General features: G+C 41.3%; 1 protein-coding gene across 3 annotated transcripts in view; it reads right to left on the bottom strand.

Moving 5' to 3' along the window:
* Positions 1–1,475: 1,475 nt before the first annotated feature.
* LOC111839863 (A-type voltage-gated potassium channel KCND3-like) overlaps positions 1,476–19,595 on the bottom strand; it is a 95,047-nt gene continuing 76,927 nt past the window's right edge. For all 3 annotated transcript variants that reach the window (XM_023804152.2, XM_023804151.2, XM_023804153.2), the window contains 5 exons: positions 19,195–19,363; positions 12,017–12,118; positions 8,574–8,666; positions 6,563–6,807; positions 1,476–5,571 (listed from right to left, as the gene is read on the bottom strand). In XM_023804152.2, coding sequence (XP_023659920.1) covers positions 5,382–5,571; positions 6,563–6,807; positions 8,574–8,666; positions 12,017–12,118; positions 19,195–19,363 — 799 coding nt within the window. In that variant the 3' untranslated portion in view covers positions 1,476–5,381. The remainder of the gene's footprint in view (positions 5,572–6,562; positions 6,808–8,573; positions 8,667–12,016; positions 12,119–19,194; positions 19,364–19,595) is intronic.

Raw genomic sequence — 19,595 nt, 5'->3', positions numbered from 1 at the left:
ATGACCAAAAACAACAATGAAAAATGTTTTTATTGTTCACTAGCTTGATGTTGCATTCTAATTATACGAGAAATCTAACCAATTCAAAGAGAGTAAATCTTCACAAAAACAATCCTTTACAATTCCTTATAATACATGTGTCATGATTATCGGCACCCCTGCATTTAGCACTATGTGCAAACTCACTCCCTTTGCCATGATTACTTTGTCTTCTCTTATGATGCTGGAAGGGGGGATGGGCGAAGCACATATAAAGGGATCCGGCACATTCCTCCTAACAAAATCTCTGCAAATCCCTGGACTCTGCTTGTGAACGCTCCTCTTCAGCTCACGCCACATGTTTTCAGTGGATTTCACCTAAATCAGGGGCCTTGACTTATTTTATGCTAAAAACACCCCTAGTGCTTGTAGGAAAAAAAGTCTTTTTTTTTTTTTTTTTTTGCTTGTTTTTGGTTTATCAGAGCCACTTCCAGTTAAAACTCCCGTAAATCCCACCACTTGTGGTCTTGTGGTGTGACGCCAGCAAGGCCTCTCCTCAAGAAAGACTGTCAGATAGTTTGCTGGCATCTTATTGTACTTCCGGAGACTTTCTAACTGCAGGATGCATTTAACTGCTGCCATTTTACAGCTGTGGTGCTTGAAGAAGATTTTGCTCGATTCACACTCCTCACTATGCTTCCTCTTCCAGGCAGATTCATTACAGATCCAGATGTTTCAGACTTCTTAATTATTGCTCTAATAGTGGAAATGGGATTTACAAGCATGCAGTTATTTTCTATAGCCATTGCTTGATTTATGTAGGTCAACCTTTTGACTCATTTCATTATTGTATTCCCTGGTCTAAACCAATGTTCACAATTGAATAAATTGGTTTGGCCTTTGTGTTACTCATTTTCTTTTTTTTTTTTTTACCCAAGTGGAACAGGGAATGATACTTCACCACTTATGAGTGCCTAAAAATGCAGATATGCTTCTAAATGCTGAAATACTAATGTAAATAGATTCCTTTTCCCCATGAGAATTCTTCAGGGTATAAATGTAACATGCATGTTTTAAGAAAAAAAGGGTTTCTTTGAATAAATTTACCTCAGTGAAACATTAGCTTTCTCTCATAATTTGAGTGTAAGCTAAAGGTAATGAAAAATAAGAATGTTTTGTTTGTGGCAGGGCAGTCCTAGGGCAAGGGGAGATCCAGGGCATACTGTAGCTGAGAAACCTGTCAATGAGTCAGAGCTCAAGATTTAAAAGTATGCTAATCAGTTAGATTTGGGGCTTTGCTTACAACATTACTCACTACTCACTACTCTGACCCTGGTGACGCCAACAGTTCATAGTCTTTTTTGTCATTGTTACCACGCATGCCAGTAATTCTGCAGGGCACCATTAATATTTTTAACAAGTTCATCGGTCTGAGGATGGAATTCTGTTAATTACATTTCATTGCAACAGAAGACAGGAAAGAAACAGAGTCAATGTCATTGGAAGAATAAACCCCACAGGTCTGTATTTGTGGCAGACAAAGACCTTTATCAGGTGCTTCACTGTTGGCATGACACAAGACAAAGTCAAAAATGATGTACAACATCTAACAGAATACACACAGCAGTTAGAGAGGGTCCCAAAGTAAACAGAAAAATAAATAAAATCAACTAACACATTCATTTTTTTTCTCTTTGAAAAAGAAAACACAAACGAAATACACTTTATAAGAATGATCATTAGTTCACCATAACCACCTCATCTGATATGATGATCCCAGTACCTGCCCAGTACCATGCGCTGCTCAGTTATCAGGCTAAAGCCCAGAGTCCATCTCACACCTTCAGAAATGACCTTATGCCCGTGAGGTGGACAGTTCCAGGCTCAATTCTGGAACAGATAAAAATAAATAAAAGTTGGAGCTGCCGTTCATCCTGCATGTGTGCGCTGGGTGATTGAAAACACTCATCAATGTCACCCCTTCCTGGGATTTCTCTGCTCCAGGGATCATGTAGCTGGAACAGGACCCTCTTCCTGCTTTCCATGAAGAAGGGGCTGCGGCAGTATGGCACAAGGAACATGGCTGTCAGCTGATGGTGGAGCTGTTCCTGTGGGTGTGAAAACCATTAACCCCCCCCCAGGTTTTCTAAATAATTGCACATCAATAAGCATAATTCTTAATGCATTGCACGATGGATTTCTGATATCTGCTGAGAGAGAGAAGAACATCTGACTGAGGACTAGGAATGATTCTCCCTAAACCATGTTATGTGAGGCCCTTCTTGCTTGTAGAATTCTACCCATAAACAAAGGCAAAGAGACTGCTGTCCTTATTTGTACCTTGTTAAGTTCCCATTTGTTCTGTTCTTGTCCAGGATCAGCGTTCAGGTTCAGATGCCTCCTCTCTTTTCCCTGCTTCAGATGTTGCAATGGTCTTTGGCCTTATGATTATAAAGGGTTTCAACAGGGGCCAATAGACCATTAAAGGACTTAGCTGCTACTTGCTGGTGACACCCAACCAAAAAAAAAAGAAAATACTTCCACAACTGGAAATTCCACGGTGATGGAATCACTCTAATTGTGTTTCCCCTAAAATCACTTTCAACTAAATGCTAAATTTTCTCCAAGGTTAAAGGTTGCTAATAATAATAATAATAATAATAATAATAATAATAATAATAATAATAATATACCCTTTTCCCTTTTTACACAGGTACACAGGTGGATATTTTACTGACGCAGTTCAGCTGAAGTACCTTTACTCATAGGTATGACAGCAGGGCCCTGTCCCCAAACCCCATTCCTTTGCTAGCTACTTTGTATGCATTCATCTGTTCTTCCACTGAAGACCATCAATGTGAATTGAACGTTCAGTCATGACAGTTTGAATGCTACAACATCCGAAAGGCCCTGTGCAGCTAAAAACAAAAACACACACAAAATCCCCATGTGCCAGGACTTCACACTAGTGGCGGAGATAAATGCAGAATAGGCTGGAGGAGAAATTAATATGACTGATAGGCCTACAAGCTTCCTATAATTACCCCTCCAAGGTTAAAATCAGCCAGTCAATCAACTGTAAAGACATCACACACTGGTCTGAACGAGAGATGCTTGTTCTGTTGTCTGGTCGATCAAGAAGCTAATAGATCATGTTGCAGTATATTACGTGAAAACATTTCACTGCATACAAACGTGTTTCATATGCCATTGGCTATAATAAATACCTCCCTTGATGTGCAATTAAAAGTGAAAAATTGACACACCTTAGGTTAAATTATCCCTAAAATATGATACAGAAGATTATTTGTTATCCCATTTTGAAGCTGTTAGTCAATGGTGTGTGACTAAGGCTAGCCTTTGATAATACTGTTGCTACATTCTAAAATAGTTACATAAAGTACTCCCTTACAGCATCCTCTCCTAGGAGTATTGCAGAGGCAGGAATGGCACCCAGAAAGTCAGCTACTTTGTCTTGCATTATAGGTTATAGTCAGTGTTACCAGTAATCTAGATTTCGATATAAATTTAGCTAACTATAAGAATTTATTTGCTTAAAAATATATTCATAAATATTATTTATATTAATACAAAATAAATATCTCTTTAGGCACCTAATGACTAAAATAGCTTTCGTACTATATTTAACGCAGTAGGGTTAAATGTAAAGTCAACACTTTATGTGTGATACATGTGTGGAAAAGTTATATAGCCAGTTATTTGACAGGTGAATTAAAAAATTCTCCTTCTTTGGGAAAAAAACATCTTGATCTGTTCAATCATTGAACGGCAGTATAAAAAAATCCACACACGGCAGGCTTATTAGCCTGTGAATAGCTGCAGAAATGGGTTCTGCTGAACTCACCTTTGAATACGTGCATTTTTAGAACCACATGCTAACACAGGTGCCCACACTGTTATGGGGAGATTAAGTGTGAAATGCTGTAAATAAGATCACTGCACAAGGCCTTTGTAACCCAAAAATGATGAACACGTTCCTCAGGAGGGAAATAAAGAGACGGAAATAAGTAAGGAAGCTGCACTCATATTCACGAGCCCTGGGGCTGCACTGTTGCAGCACGGGTGTGATTTCTGTGGGCGACTAGTATTGCAAAATGCTTGGAACTTCAGAATCCAATGTTGCCGTGACAACGCTCCGGGGAAACACAGGGACCAACGTGCATGAAAAGCTGCCACTGAAACAAACAAACAAACCAGCCAACCAACAAACAAGCAAACAAACAAACAAACAAACAAAAAAGAACGAGAGCAACTTATCGACTAATGAAAGCAGAACATGAAACTCTTCTAGAACCACTAAGACACAGAGAGAGCAGAAAACTGTACTGGTTAGCCATAAGTTGTCTGACTTACCAGAAAACTATGTAATTTATAGAATTATTCACAATTAACTCAGTGCAGACATAAGGCCAGGAGATCCAGGGAAACTTCTGCGCATGCCCCATGCTTTTGAATACACACTGACTATTTTTCAGTTGTTTCGTAAAGAGAATTGCCACAACGCATGTGAGATCAAGGGGCGTGGCCTTGCCAGAGACCTGCTGGATGGCAGCAAAAGGGGGGCTCGCCTTGTGCTTTTATTTTTTTTAAAGGGTTTTGGCTAAGAAACTTGAAGAGAAATGGCTGCCCACCATCAAAGGCAGCCATTTTGATGTGCACAGAGCCCTGAAAACTCCACATCTCAGAAATGACACAATATTCCCCACTCAAATACACACAGTGACATATACACAGCCAGAAAAGTAAAATCCCAGTAATACCTCGGAGACTGTCACACCTACCAGTTGTTGTTGTTGTTGTTTTTCCTCTTGTTTTTACAGTCTTTTTTTCATTTGCTTTCCTAAAGCAAAATAATACTTAAAGGGGTATCAATAAATAACATTATTTTTTTCTATCGAGATAAATATTCTATGAATGACACAAAATGGAACAAAAGACAGCTAAACTGGAGGAAACACATTTTCGTCTACTTGCTTGTCTTTAAAAAGTGATTTCTTTGCTTCACTGAGTTACCCTTTGTTTGTTGGAGTTTAAAAAAATCTGCCAGACCCACAGAATTAAAAAGGTGCTCAGTGCACAGTGACTCGTGACATCATCAATCACACAGATCGTCAGGCTGTACGGCAGCAGCCGTCCTAGCTCTCCTTTCCACTCCCCTCCCCTCCACCAAACACAGCGCTGAAATGACCAAGCCTCTTCATCCATCTGGAGTTTGTCTCCCTGGTGAGATGGTCACCCCCGCTCACAGTTACTTCCAGTGTGAGTCTCCACACAATCCCCTCTGCTGTTCCTCCAAGGTAGTGTTTTTGTTTTTTCTTCGAATATGTATTTTTTTTGGGGGTTTTTGGAGTGGATGTCCCCCGTCCTCCGGCTCCTCTGCCTCACAACGCGGACACTTTGACAACGTTCGAACTGGCCGGGGTCTGGACGTTGGTGCTGGTGAGCGACTGGCCGTCTCCCTCCGGGCTGATGGCTGGCGGCGTGGGAACGCTGATGATCGCCGTGGTGATCAGGCCCGTTTTGCAGTTCAGCCGTGATCCCTCGTCTAGCTTCATATTGAGACTGGAGCGACTGAAATTACATCAAGTACAAATATTTTATCTATAAAATACAACACGTCTGCAATGACAGTGTGATTTAATTTCATGACAGAAATACAATAAATCTTTTATGAAACTACTGCATGTAATTTTATATTACATTATTTAAACGAAATAATTGTTCATTTGCACAATCTGAAATGCTCCACTTCACTGACCCAAACAAGTTTGGGGTGGGGGGGGGTCACAGCACTGGGTCGGTCTGTATGTCGCACCCCTAGAGCTGGGAGTTAAAGGCTTTGTTCAAGGGCACACAGACATTTAACCATTGTGCTTCTGGCCAGGACTCAAACCGATGATCTTCTGCTCACAGGCACAGAGGCTTAAGCCCCTAAGCCACTCATTGTTTCCCAGCATTTTATTCAAAGCGACATACAATTGAGAAAGTAGGGTCAGACTGGCCCTGGAGCAACTGGGGGGTTAAAGGCCTTGCTCAAGGGTCCAAAGGTGAAATGAAACTGCGACTGTAGGGATTTAAACCAGCAATCTTCCAATCAGAGCCACAGTTGACTGACCTGCAGAATCACATAGCGCAAGCTAAACTTGGTCCAGTTGTTTCGTATTACTAGGCTGGCCTGTTGAACCCTGACAGCTAAGCAAACAGCTTATTCCAGACAAGACAGAGTTTTGTCTGGAAATAATTTAGCAGTTACGGACAGCTTAACAACAGAACCTAAATTACATTTAAATATTCGGTCCACATTTAACAGTTTGCTGCAGTCATCCAGCCATGAAAGGTAATATAAAACAATTACTGGAGTCTCCTGTTATAGACTTAGTCTAGAGATATATATGCACTATTTCTGATGCGTTATGTTTATTATCTTTGTGACAGAAGTGCAGTGCCCTGTTTAAAATCCCCCTAGTGGCTGAATTTCAGAACTACGCTTTTACAGACTATAGGAAGATAATTCTGCTAAAATGGGATATTTGCAATGTAAACGCACTATTAGAAATCTGACCTGGTACTGAGGGGTGGCTGGTCACCGCATTGAATGTGGATGGCACTGAGCTCCTGCAGGCTGCGCTGGCACGTGGGGGGCACGCCGGCACTGGGCAGGTGCGGATTCTTCCGGCTGCGGCGGCAGCAACAGGTGCTGGTGGGGCCTTCCTGGCTGGATAGGGAGGGGCTGCGAGAAGGGCAGCTCTGCAGCGTCCCCTCCAGGCAGTTCTGCTCGTATAACTGTTCATCAACAAACTCATGTGCCTGCCGGGGAGCAGGGAGGGGAGAAGGGGAGCAGAATTTATCAATAGCAATATGATACCAAAAATACAGGCTTCAATTGGTAAGGTATTTCACATATCCTAGCTACTTATCCTGGACAGACTAACAGGAGTCCTGAAGGCTACCGCAGTCAACATAGAGCACAAGGCAGGGGTACACCCTAAAGAGGATGCCAGACCGTCACAGGGCACACGGGAGGGGTACACCCTAAAGAGGATGCCAGACCGTCACAGGGCACACGGGAGGGGTACACCCTAAAGAGGATGCCAGACCATAACAGGGCACACGCACCCACCCAGACACACGTTGATTTAGTGGACTGAGGGAGGTAATGAGTACCTGGGGGGAAGCCACACGACACGGGTAGAACATGCAGCCTCCAGACGTGCTTCAAAACATAAATATGAAGGGGGGGGTGATTCAATATTCAATTAAACATGAATATTAAAAGAGATGGAGTGAGTCAGACAGTCTTAACTCACAGTGCAGCTGTTCTGACAACCACTGTGCAGGCGTTTTGGTTTTGATTCAGCTCTACCTACAGTTTAACGTGAAATCAATTAAATTTTATGTCAAATTAATAAAGGAAGAAAGGATGCATTGCTGACAATGTGTTACTCTGGGCCAATTTGCCTCTTACTGTGTAGTTTCTGACACACAGAGGACACTGTTTACCATAGCATACAGGTCAAAAGCCAATTTTAGCCTTGAAGCTAATTGGGTTTTGCCTCAAGAATGTTGTCTTCACTCCACACTTGGACCAGCCTTCACAAATCACAGTTTCATCTTCGTGAGCAATTCCGTGGTTTGTAAAAAATTCAAGGAACAGGTGACGCTTTCAGTAGAGTCATTTGACAGCTTACTGTGCTGTACAGTTAGTCTCACTGTTAGAGCTTTAATAAATCCATTGAAGTAATGGACATTATGAGCTCTTTCAAACTAACATGGCTGGCTACTTCTTTCAGTGCTCTTTTACTGACAGAAGCTAAAGGCAACAGCCGGATATCTTCTTGTACGAAACTTGTCTGTTCTGATTAAAGGATGAAGTCACGCTCTCCTAAGGTTCTTAAGGACTTTCAGGCTTACCTCTGAAGAACTCCTTCAAAGGAAACTAAGCAGTCACAGATTCGTTCTGCACACCAGAATAGATGTGCCCTCTACAATACTTTCAGTCCTTCTCCTAGCTTTTTGATCTTCTTTATATTGCTGCTACATCTTTTATTTGTAATATATTCTAATATTATTGTCTAGTATTGCTTATGAGTATATAATGAGTATGAGTATATACTGTAAGTGCGTTACTAGCATATTAGGAGGATTCCAGCCATATTACATAGGCTAGACTCCACACAGCTAGCTGAGCAGCACAGAAAGTAGGCAGCGTGCACAAAGCAGGACGTAGTCCTCAACAATGTTGATGGAGGTGTCGCTCTAATTGGGTGGTATGCACGTAACCGCCTGACACGTCCATCCCAGGGGGAGATCCACAAAAGATCAAGGATATGATCATCAGGATGAATATTACTGAACAGGAATCACTCAGATCACCTGCTATATGGTTTTCCAGAGCAAGCTATCCTTATACCTCTGAATGCAGACATATTTCAAATGTAGCTGAGCGCAAGCAACCAGGCAACATTGTCTCGGCGATGCCCAGCCTTATGACTCAATGGTAGCGTTACAGGCGGTGAAAGTGACGCTTCAGAGAGGAAGCAGGGGGAACAGCAGATGGCTCTGGGCACACTCACGGTGGTCTTCTCCAGGCAGTGCAGTAGGTGGTGGTGTTGGCTCTCCAGCAGAGATGCAGTCTTATTCAGCTGCTGGTCCCCCTCTTCAGAGCCCTGTAAACACACACACACACACACACACACACACACACACGCACACACGCACAAACATACAGTTTTTACAGACAGTGGGCGTACCAGAAGAATAGGCCAAGGGCTCCTGATTTTACTCGTAGAAGCCCCTTGGTTGACATATTTCTGCACAAATCTATTAATTCATTTCCAATGTATGAAAATCTGGCCTGCATTTTAAGTGATTTTTGTGATACATATTCATTCATAATTTGACGAAAATAGGTACAAAATATGTCATATTTACAATTCAACTTCCATGCTGTATTGGATAAACAGCTACAGGAAACAGAAGATTAATTAAAATGTTTTCTTAATTTTAAGTAATTGGTCCTATTAATTGGACTGATGATTTTATTAAATTCTGGGTTAAAGTGCCTATCTGCAGAGTCACTGGGTTGCCAAAATAGCATGGTGTAAGTATTACAGAGATCCCTGCGTGTGTGTGCGTGTTGACTGGTTAAGTGCTTGATGCTATTTGTAGCTCTGAAGGTTCTGTTTGGGAAGGCTGCGACGGAGGGGTTAAAGCACCCAGAGACATTGCCTTACTGTGTCGCTGCTCTCGTGCTGTGCAACATTAACCTCGTTTATGGATCCTCACTCCGTAAATGACGTTTAATTGAACCGATTAATCACTTCATTGGGTCAATTACACTCAATTAATGCAGGTGTACTCCAGCTGCTTAGTCATTTGATATTCAGAGTTTCCTAACAAATCTGCAGACCTACAGCAGTGGAAGTAATGTTTTTTTTTCCTTAGGCTTGCTCTATCAGCACAGTCTGCACACTTGTACCTATACAGTCTCTTGCAGCCAGACGTATCAGATCTGTATTAAATGAATGTGAAAATCAGATTTGTTGAAATCTTAGGCATCAGCATCAGCAGTGAATGTATTTACACTAATCCAGTTAATAATAAACACATGCGGTTCTTTCATTATATGGATTCCACCAGCAGGAGTTGTATGTCTGAAGCTGTGTGTTTGTAAAAATAACCAATGACTCACTGGTACGACTGGGAGCAGCTTGGGCTCAGGTATGTGGGTGAGAGCATTTCTAAAGCTGTGTATTTATTTAGCTGCTTAACTGAGACCATTATATAAGGTGAATCGCATAGTTTACATCTGTGCTGATTTAAACAGCTGGGTATTTAATTGCATCGGTTCACATTAAATACAGGGATCGCGGGTTCGTCAGTGGGGAGCCTGCAAGGCTTACACACTACAGCACCAGATGCCACACGGCTGACGTAATCACGGTTATCTGGGCAGCATCCAGCACCGCCATGGCCGTCATCATGAGAGTGGGAACCCAATCTGGCACCTCCTCTTCCTCGATGGCAATCTAACGACGGACCCGGTTAGCATGGTGACAATGAGTGTGGCAGTTGGTGACAGAGTGTGTAAGGCAACCCTCTTGAGGACTGTGTAGTGATTTAGTCACTGTTACCATATTCTGTTTAAGACTTTACTGCTACTGACAGCTATAAAATATCTCACTTGTTACAACAGATGTAAGATTACCGGCAAAAATTAGCCAGTGGCAATGCAAAACATACTCCAAAATATACTCACCGGGAGATATTTCTCTTCTGATATGTAAAAAGGGCATTGTCTGTGTTTTGCAGATCTTAATGACAGAAGGCAACGCACGCCTTTTTGTGATTCTGATTTCTTAAACATGACCACATGTGATTTCATTCATACTTATGTTCTCAGAAGTTCAGGTGCTATGAAAAAGCATGACTAATCTTGATGAGGTTCTTCTCAGAGATCTTCCAGCTATCTGCCATCATTGTCTATTTCCCTGTAATAGTTTGCTGAAGTGAGCAAAGATGATAGAATTTTTATAAAGATATCAATTGTTAAAAAACCATCTCATGTGGTATTCATGAATGGGCAGTGTTACTAAAAATTACTAAAGCTTGACTTAATACAAGCAGGTTTAGTTTCACAATGTCACTGAGCCGCATTCTGACAGCATTCAAATGGTTAGATATTCATTGGGAGGAACATGAAATTTACCCTTTCACACTATATCCATCATCTAACTCGATATTCATACACAAACTGTACAAAATGTTCAATTCATGATGTTTGCTGACTGCAAACTTTGAAGTTATGAGTGATATAGCAAAGCTGGGGGTCAGAGTGCAGGGTTAGCCATTTTTCTGACACCCCCTGGAGCAGTTTTTAGGGTTAAGGACTTTGCTCAAGGGCCCAAAAGTAATTTCTCTGCTGGCCATGAAATTTGAACTGGTGACCTTCCGGACACTGACAGCAGTTTAGAAATTGTGAAGCGTGAATAAGTGTGGCTGCAATATCTGTTCTAATTCGCACAATTTAATTTGACTTATAATGCGATTTTATATTTAATATTTTTATAAATGCATTTCAAGCTATAATTTAGCAGTTACACTGAACTTCTGTTAATGGGTCATAATAAAACGGATCATTTGAAAGAATCTTTTAACCAGATACTTGAGTAAATTTTTCATGCAATCTTTTTTTTCCCTCTTACACTGATTTTTTTACACTGTTACACTAATTTTTGGAATGCTTCCTTAACTTTTATTTCACTCTTTTTATATGAAAATAAATGTACTAATATCATTCTGACCAAGCTACTCACCCTGGCTTAAAGAGAAGATCAAATTCACATTGCAAGTTTTAAACTCAATCTAACTTTGCAAATATCCTTAAATTCTTTTGGAACCCTTGCTTTTTGCCAGTTTCTAACAGCTACCTCCCTTAAATTCCCCTTCACCTTTGTGTTATTATTTTGTATAAATTTTAATAATAGGAAAACACAACAGATTCAGTTTGTTTCTGTGGCTGCTTTGCCCCATGAGATAAAAAAAAGCTGATAAAAACCTTTTGTTCTGATTCTCTAGTTGCTTAGTGAAGCAGAGCCCAGCACACATCTCAAGATCCTACAGCCATTTCATATATGTGTTAAATTTTACCTCAAGCACACCTGACTTAACAGATTACAAGCATGAAAACTACTTAATTGGTTTAATCACAACGTGCGGTAATGAAACAGAAAAACTAAATGAAACAGCTGCGGTTACTTATAGGAAGGTTTGATAACCAGAGGCTTAGCACAGGGTTCCTCGACTAGGATCTTGGGGGCCCCCAAACAGTCCACGTTTTTGCTCCCTCCCAGCTGCCAGACAGTCCACAATTTTGCTACCGGGAGCTGGGACATAGCAAAAGCGTGGACTGCCTGGGGGTCCCCGAGAACCGTGTTGGGGAACCCTGGCTTAGTAGATGCTTCTGTCTAGACTAAATTATAAACATACTGTAGAGATTCATGAGGAGAGAACTGACCTGGAGCTGTGGAAGTCCAGTAAAGAGGCCGTTGCGCTTGCTGTGGAGGAAGGCGGTAGAGCTGCCACTTTTTGCGGCTCGTATTCGCGCCAGCCTGGCTTTCTGTGGGTGGAGAAGGACATGGCTGAGTGGGCATGTTTACTACAGTACCCCAACCATCCATCCATCCATCCATCCATCCATCCATCCATCTTCCTGGACAGGGTCACAGGGAGTCTGGAGCCTATCCCAAATACAGGGCAGTGATACGCCATGGAATTGATGATATTCTACTATGTGCCCCTTCTTTATACAATTCAGTTTGGCAAAGTTTGTACACTATAGTATAGGTATAGGTACAGGTGTTTCAATGTATGAATTAAAATCGGGTGTTACGTCTTAATCATTGTAATGAATTTTACTTACTAAATAAATTAAATCTACAGCTCGCATAAATGGTTGGCTTAGATTTAAGTGATCAGCAGTGGTCCCTGATCCTCCAGGAAAATGTCACATACGAAATTAGCTGGGCTGGATCCCCCAGGTACTGGGCTGAGTACTGGATCCCAGAGATTTGAGTACTTCAAATTTACTCAGCACAACTCAGTTTACACTTTCATAGCTGCCTGCTGCTGTCTATACTGTATGTTTACCTTTAGTATAACTGTCCTGAGATTCAGCAGACACTCTTAAAATTCTGATGAGAAGAACCTACTAAGGGTGTTAGCTTCCAGGAGACCCTCATCCTTAAAGTAGCGTAGATCTATGAAGCTTAGACCCTTGGGTCCTTGCATGTGTAAAACACAATAACAGCCAGAAAGTCACTCTTTAAATGACAATTACATAATACTGAGAATGTAAAAAGAACATACAGTTATACTAGTATATGCGTTGTTGTGTCTGTACTCCTACTTCTAACATTTAATGATTACAGAAATATTATTAAACAATTTTTCTTGCTATATTTTTGCCAAATGCCATTACAAGATAAACACGCAATACTAGGGGCGCATTATGTAATTTTAACTGTTACTGAAATTTTATTCTGCAACAATAATTTTTAAAGGTCTGTTTTCTCATATAATTGTTTCTGTTGCATATACTGTAGGGCCACCGGTTACTTAAAGTGTGTGTGTGTGTGTGTGTGTGTGTGTGTGTATATATATATATATTTAAATACATAAGCCAAGATACACACTTAACAGGGACACTACGTAAATGTGTTATTCAAAGTGTTACTTTAAAATGTGGATTTTTAAATATCCGATTTAAGTTCATGCCAGTGCTTTTGAGGTTGATTTTTAATTCCAATCTATTCTCCCCAGTGTGCCTAAGGGAAAATGCTTGTCGAAGAACAACAAATATAAATAACCTAAATTTGTAATAATTAACAACAAATGCATTATCATGAGCATCCAAAATTGTATAGCAGCAAAACTATGCCAACCGGAATATGACATGGTTATATGATCGCATTACATTATTCGGGACATTATTTAACATTCCACAAATTCCAGCCTACATTTTGTTTAGTTCTGTTTGCTTTTTGCATCAAACCTTTTTTTTTTTAGTTAGTCAACATACGAATTGATAATGAACACCTATTATATCATGCATGAAATTCACACCTATGCTGATATGTGCATTGTGCCCCACTAATGAAGAATAAGCCTTTCAATAAGGCTGCCATCCATCTTATGGGTAAAATGCTGAGCAAGTATGAAAATCCATTGAGTAAAAAAATAAAAGCATGTAGTATAAAACGGTACAATCTCAACCCAAGTTGAAAACCTTTTTTCAAGGACATTTTAGTCTGTTTCAGAGTATTGAAGCAATTTTGATCTCTGCTGCAGCACTTAGCAAACCCTCTCTCTTGCACTTAATCATCTTGTCATAGAAAAAAGACACGGCTGACACCTGGCACAGCTGTTATTTCAGCATCACAACTGCTCTTGTCCAGCTGTGGAAAAGATGGGACTGACCTGGTTTTGCCTGTTGGATTGCCATATCATTCACCAAACCTGAACTTTCATTTTAAGCATGAATGACCAGGCTAAATTTTGTGTTATTTTGGACCTAGTATGAGAAGACTCAGTGCAATGGAGAAGATACATGGAAAATCTCAAAAGGAAAAGAAGAAAAAGATGACCAGCAACAAGACGGATGAACTCATCACAACCATGAACATGCCATTGATAAGCCTGACGACCCAATCAGAACACAGGGCATCCAGGAGTAATATCTATATGGTTCCAGGAGATGATGTTGACTTGATGGCACCTAACAATAGCAAAAAAACAAAAAACAAAAAAACAACAGCAACAATGACAATAATAATAAAAATAATTATTATAATAATAATAATAATAATACTGTAAATCTGCTAACATTTTTTTCTTGGGTAAACTAAAAAACGGTCAATATTTGTGTAAATCCTACAATCACACATACAATCCCCAAGTGGATTAGTCCTAAATATCCCCAGGTAATCACTCCAGCCCTGTGGAACTAAATTGCTAAACAAATTAAAATTTCAGATCGCTTAACTGTTGTTTGCAGCAACCCAATGCATTCTTACACATTCCATTTGGGAAAAAACCTTCAGGATAGCCTTCTACTTCTGTACCAACTGCATGTTTTGAAACTGCACCAATGATATGACATTATTGAACTTAGCATGTGTTTCTATCCATAGCTTACGGTCTCTCTCTCTCTCGTCAATTTGCAACAGTCAACATTTTTTATTATGCAATTTGAGTACCTTACTCAAGGATGTATCAGCTGGGTCCCACTCGGTACTATCGAGTGAAACACTCTATCAAAGCCACATGCCCACATAGTGAAGTTAGAACAGTTCTTGCCTACTGTTACTGGGTGCCAAACAGACACTGGACATTGCTTTCTTAGTGGAAAGTGAGATGCTGTTCTTACGTATGATTTTGGCGAGGGGACCCTGTGAAAAGGCTCTTCAGAATAAAAGCAGAGATGGGATAAATTGCACGATCAGGATCAGAAAACAATAAATAAATACACAAACAAACAAACAAATAAATAAATTAACAAACAACAAAAACTGCCCTGCTGTCCGCCTCGCTGTGTGTGACTCATCTCCAGTAGTGGGCAGGTTCCTCCCAAACAATTTTGGCTCTCTCTTCTTGTACCCACAATGCACCTCTCCGTATGAAGTCCCAGTAAAGTCACAGGCTGGCTGCCTGCCTCCGTGATGGCTGAGCTAGTCCTTTAACTTTTGCCCCTAAGGTAGCTAAATCAGAACTGAATTTAAAAGGCTGCAAAAAAACTAAGAATAAAGGGAAAGGATAGCAAATAAAACCTTAAAAGATTGTACTTCCTATACCTCTGGATCCCCAGGAGGGAAGTGGATTTTTCTTTTCTCGTCTAAATCCCACCCTCCCCGTATTTCAAAGTGGTGAAGTAGAACTAATTTCGCTTGAATTGAGTCATTGGAACCACAGGTGAAGAAAATGGTGAGGGCAAGATCGGGAAAAAAAAATGGAGGGGAAGTCATAACTTCACCCAGTCAACAAGAAATGGATTGTGATGTCTTTAACCCTGATCCCAGACCGTAGCTCACACGCCTATTCTGCAGTATATCTGGAAGCACGATATATTTGTGTATTTAGTTATTGCTTTGCTGTAGTGGTGTCTACAGTAAATTATTTGATCCATGGCTGATATGCTACAGCTCTAAGCACCATTCTAAGAGAGGCATATAACACATCGGAAAAGGTTGATGTTCAGTACATTTAATATCATGTTTATATTGTGATTTTGCGAATGATTCAGATGGCTTCATGTAATGACCTTAAATGGATGATTGTTAGATTAGACGGTTTCATGATTAGATATAGATATGAATGTCTAGATATTGTTATATCATGGTGTACCAGGGGCACCATACTCGGGGAAACCACAGGCATATCAATGACGTAACGGTGAATGGAAATCAAATTACCAGATGAGCTGGTAAGCAGCAATGACTGGCAGCATCGTTATCTGAGTTTATCTTGGAAGAGGATGTGACTTTGGAACATCTTGGTGACCCGCTACTGGCCTAACGTCAATTCCTTCATTCTAGTTCAGCTGTCTGTCATGTCAGTCTGCTCAATCTGACCTTTATTATTATTACCATTTCTATTAGCATTGCTTTTACTGGGTGTGTCATCGCAATTAGCCTCTTTGCCACTCAGGGACACACAATAACCCTTGTGGTGGCTCTGCATTTCTGCAGGTTTATGGGAACCTGAATATGGACATGGATTTCACTTTAGCCAGCCAAGACCAGCACTTTTCTTGGTGCAAGGAGAGCCAAGGATGCAGGCATGGTTTCATTAACTGGGGCCCCAGATGGCTACATAATTGTAATGGGGGACTGGAGTTGCTCATGACTGCAGTGGAATGAAGACAGATGAGGGTGACGAGGAGGAGAGGACAGCACCTAATTTGGAATCTGCCTGCCCATTGCCACATGAACAGACAGCGGTCTGTCCATGTACCATTCCTGGTGTCAGAGATACTAACAGAGTTTATTGCAAAAGCAAAGTATGTGACACCTAACTCATACCTCAAATCACGGGGTCTCAGGGGCTCTGATGATTTGTGGAGATGGAACGTGAATTGCTCATATATTTAAAGAGTACATTAAGGAGGAAATAAGAGGTCTACTCCAGCCTCAGGATCTATCAGGACAAGTAGACGTAATGTGTTTTTCTCAGAATATAACTGAGGATACCACTGTGCATTTTATTGCAAATAAATAAAAGTTAATATTTCTATAAAATTTCCTGTTACTTTAACTATTTGAGGATTACTGGTTGAATGCTGCAGAAATGTTGTTTATTGCCCACTTACTATTTTGCAGCATCACAACACACAGAACTGAATGTCCTCCTGCATTTTGCTGTGAATGTTATTTACACCAGAAGTCATTGTACATTTTATTACAAAGGCTTGGCACCTTCAAAAATACACGAAGGGTTAGTATTGAGTTTATTCTATCCTATCTGCACAAAATTAAAACATACCCCGGCACAAAGAACAGAGGCAGATTTCCAGCTGAAAAGCAGTTAAGCATTTCATTTTATTACTTTTCTCCGCTATCATGCCAAGTCCTCCCCATCATGCCTGAGTGACAGTTGGTGTCTCTGGGTTTGCAGTGGTGCAGACAATGAAGCTGGATAATAGCTATGATTTCTGCATTTCAGGTTTCGCAGAGAACCTGGCAGCCCTCAAATCTATTTGGGAGTGTTTCACTGAGTGACAGTTTTGTTTCGAAGGACCTTTGAATGTCACTGGCCTAAAACCAGCTATAACATGGTGACTTGCGGAACTCACCATTTTAAATACAGTGCTCTGTGGGCCTTTTTCCAAGACAAACCAAGCATTGGAGGAGTTGTTATGAGATGGGTGATGGATTTCCTTTTGAACGTAGTAGACAGTAGTTTAGACACAGGGTTTAACTGGCTCGGGTCGGTTCTGATTCGACTGGACCCAAATAACCGAGACATATGCCATTGTCTAAGCGTATAGCTAATGTAATGAGAGTCACAATGACCCCAGTTGAGTAGGAACTTAAGCTGAGTGGAGCTTTATACTGCTCAGAAATGCATAGTCATCCACTCTACTGGGGGGTAGCTACTTAAACAATGTACCCTGCAACAGTTCATAGGGTGGGGTGGGCTGCAGACTGTGTGTGTGTGGGGGGGGGGGGGGGGAACGTTGGTGCAGCAGTTGGCTGGCAGTGATTGAACAAGGTTGGTGGAGGTGACTCTCCTTCCCTGATCTCTCCCAGGGTCCCTGTGGGAAAGTTATTTGTGGAAATTTAAGGGCGTGCTCCTCTCCTGGCCCTTGGCTACCCCTCTGTCTCTCACATGCTTGGAACCCTGGAGCCATCGTCAGCCTCCCAGAAAAGGCAACATCCGCCGGGGCTCCACATTCAAGGGTGTGAGGCTGGTCCTGCGCTTTCAAAGACGCAAGCACATCCCGCTCGGCAGGAAGTCACACGGAAATTAATGTATCATTCTGTGAAAGTGAATCGTCACGCGTTAACTCCAAACTCACCGAATCGGTTTCCCTGACAAGCGAGTGCAGACCATTACTGGCTGCAGCAGCTGCAATTTAAATTACGATTTCACTCTTTGTCAGAATGCATAATAAGCAGTAGTGAAATTTTAATTTTTCTTTGAGCCTGTGCAGTTTTTGAAAGCCGAGTGGAATGCAGAATTAAGGGGAAGACGATTCCCCTCCTGCCAAGCAAAGGATCCAGATGGAGGGGAATAGGCAGGTGAAAATGCATTTCAGCCTAATTACAAACATTTCAATTTATTGCACAATTATAGTGACACCACACCACTTTGCCTTACCCTAGATCATCTGCTGCAGCGATTCACAGGCCTAAAGCAATGCTAGCATTATTTTTATTTAAACAGCCCAATTTACTGATGGACCGAACCATCATCAGCCGCTGCCTTTGGGTGAAATGTGAGTTCAGAGGGTCCATAGTGGCTCAGCAATTAGGAGAATGTTAATTACACAATAACAAACACTGTAGGGACACAAAATGGCATACTTTGAGGATAGGAGGGAGGTAGGACAGACTTTAATAATTCAGTTTTTTTTGAGAGAATTGATGCTTGGTGAGTCATTGTTTTTGAGACAGGTGACTGTTATTACGTGATTTGTGTGGTGAGATTTTGCTCATTCTTCAAGTCATTTACTTTTCACTTTAATTCAGTAGTAAACATGGCAAAGCGATTCAATCCAATTAAAAATGAATGTATTGACATTTTTGAATTTCTTCAAGGTTTCTGAAGCTGCAGTCTGGTTTGGATTTAAAGGGAGCTTCGGCACAGAAGGACAGGACTGCCTGTAAATGTGCAACTCACCCAGGACACCATTAGCTTCAGGTCACTTCAGGAGGCCCTCACAATTTGCCACATGACAACACTTAGTGGCTGCCCTACCTGCGCATCATAATAAGCCGGTAATCTGCCCCAGCGCTGATGTTCCAAAGCTATCGATCCCAACTGCAATAATCGACGTGCCTTTTGGTGACATTTTTTGCTCAAGGGCATGATGGGTCCGGCTTTGCCATTCGGCTCTGGAGGAAATGAAGGCGAGGGTGCTCCCCTCCCACAGCCGGCGGCCGGGAACAAGCTCATCTAATAGATAACTGTGTTCACCTGTACTTTCTGAGCCCGGCGTTTGTCTGCTCTTTGGTTCTGGTGATAGATTCGGCTAAAGTTGGAGACGATGACAGGAACGGGCAGGGCTATTACCAACACCCCACTCAGTGAGCAGATGGAGCCGAAGATCTTCCCTGCGATTGTCTTGGGTACCATATCCCCATAGCTGAAGAGAGAAAGAGGAAAGGCTGAGATGAGTGCAATGAAATTTTCATTATGGCACATCATATGAAGACAATGAGTAAAGGCTCAAAACGAGAATCATTTTGCCATTGTAGGATTGTCTTATGTGCCAGCTTATCAGTACCTCTGTCGTCATGACAAAGCATGACATCTGCAGTACATTGTTTCTTTGGTTGTTAATGTTTCTGGTGACACTTTACTTAAGGCCATGTTTT

The sequence above is a fragment of the Paramormyrops kingsleyae genome, chromosome 8, assembly GCF_048594095.1.
Source record: "Paramormyrops kingsleyae isolate MSU_618 chromosome 8, PKINGS_0.4, whole genome shotgun sequence".
Lineage (NCBI taxonomy): Eukaryota > Metazoa > Chordata > Actinopteri > Osteoglossiformes > Mormyridae > Paramormyrops > Paramormyrops kingsleyae.
The sequence above is the reverse complement of the archived record's forward strand: the minus strand, read 5'-3'. Positions and strand labels throughout refer to the sequence as shown.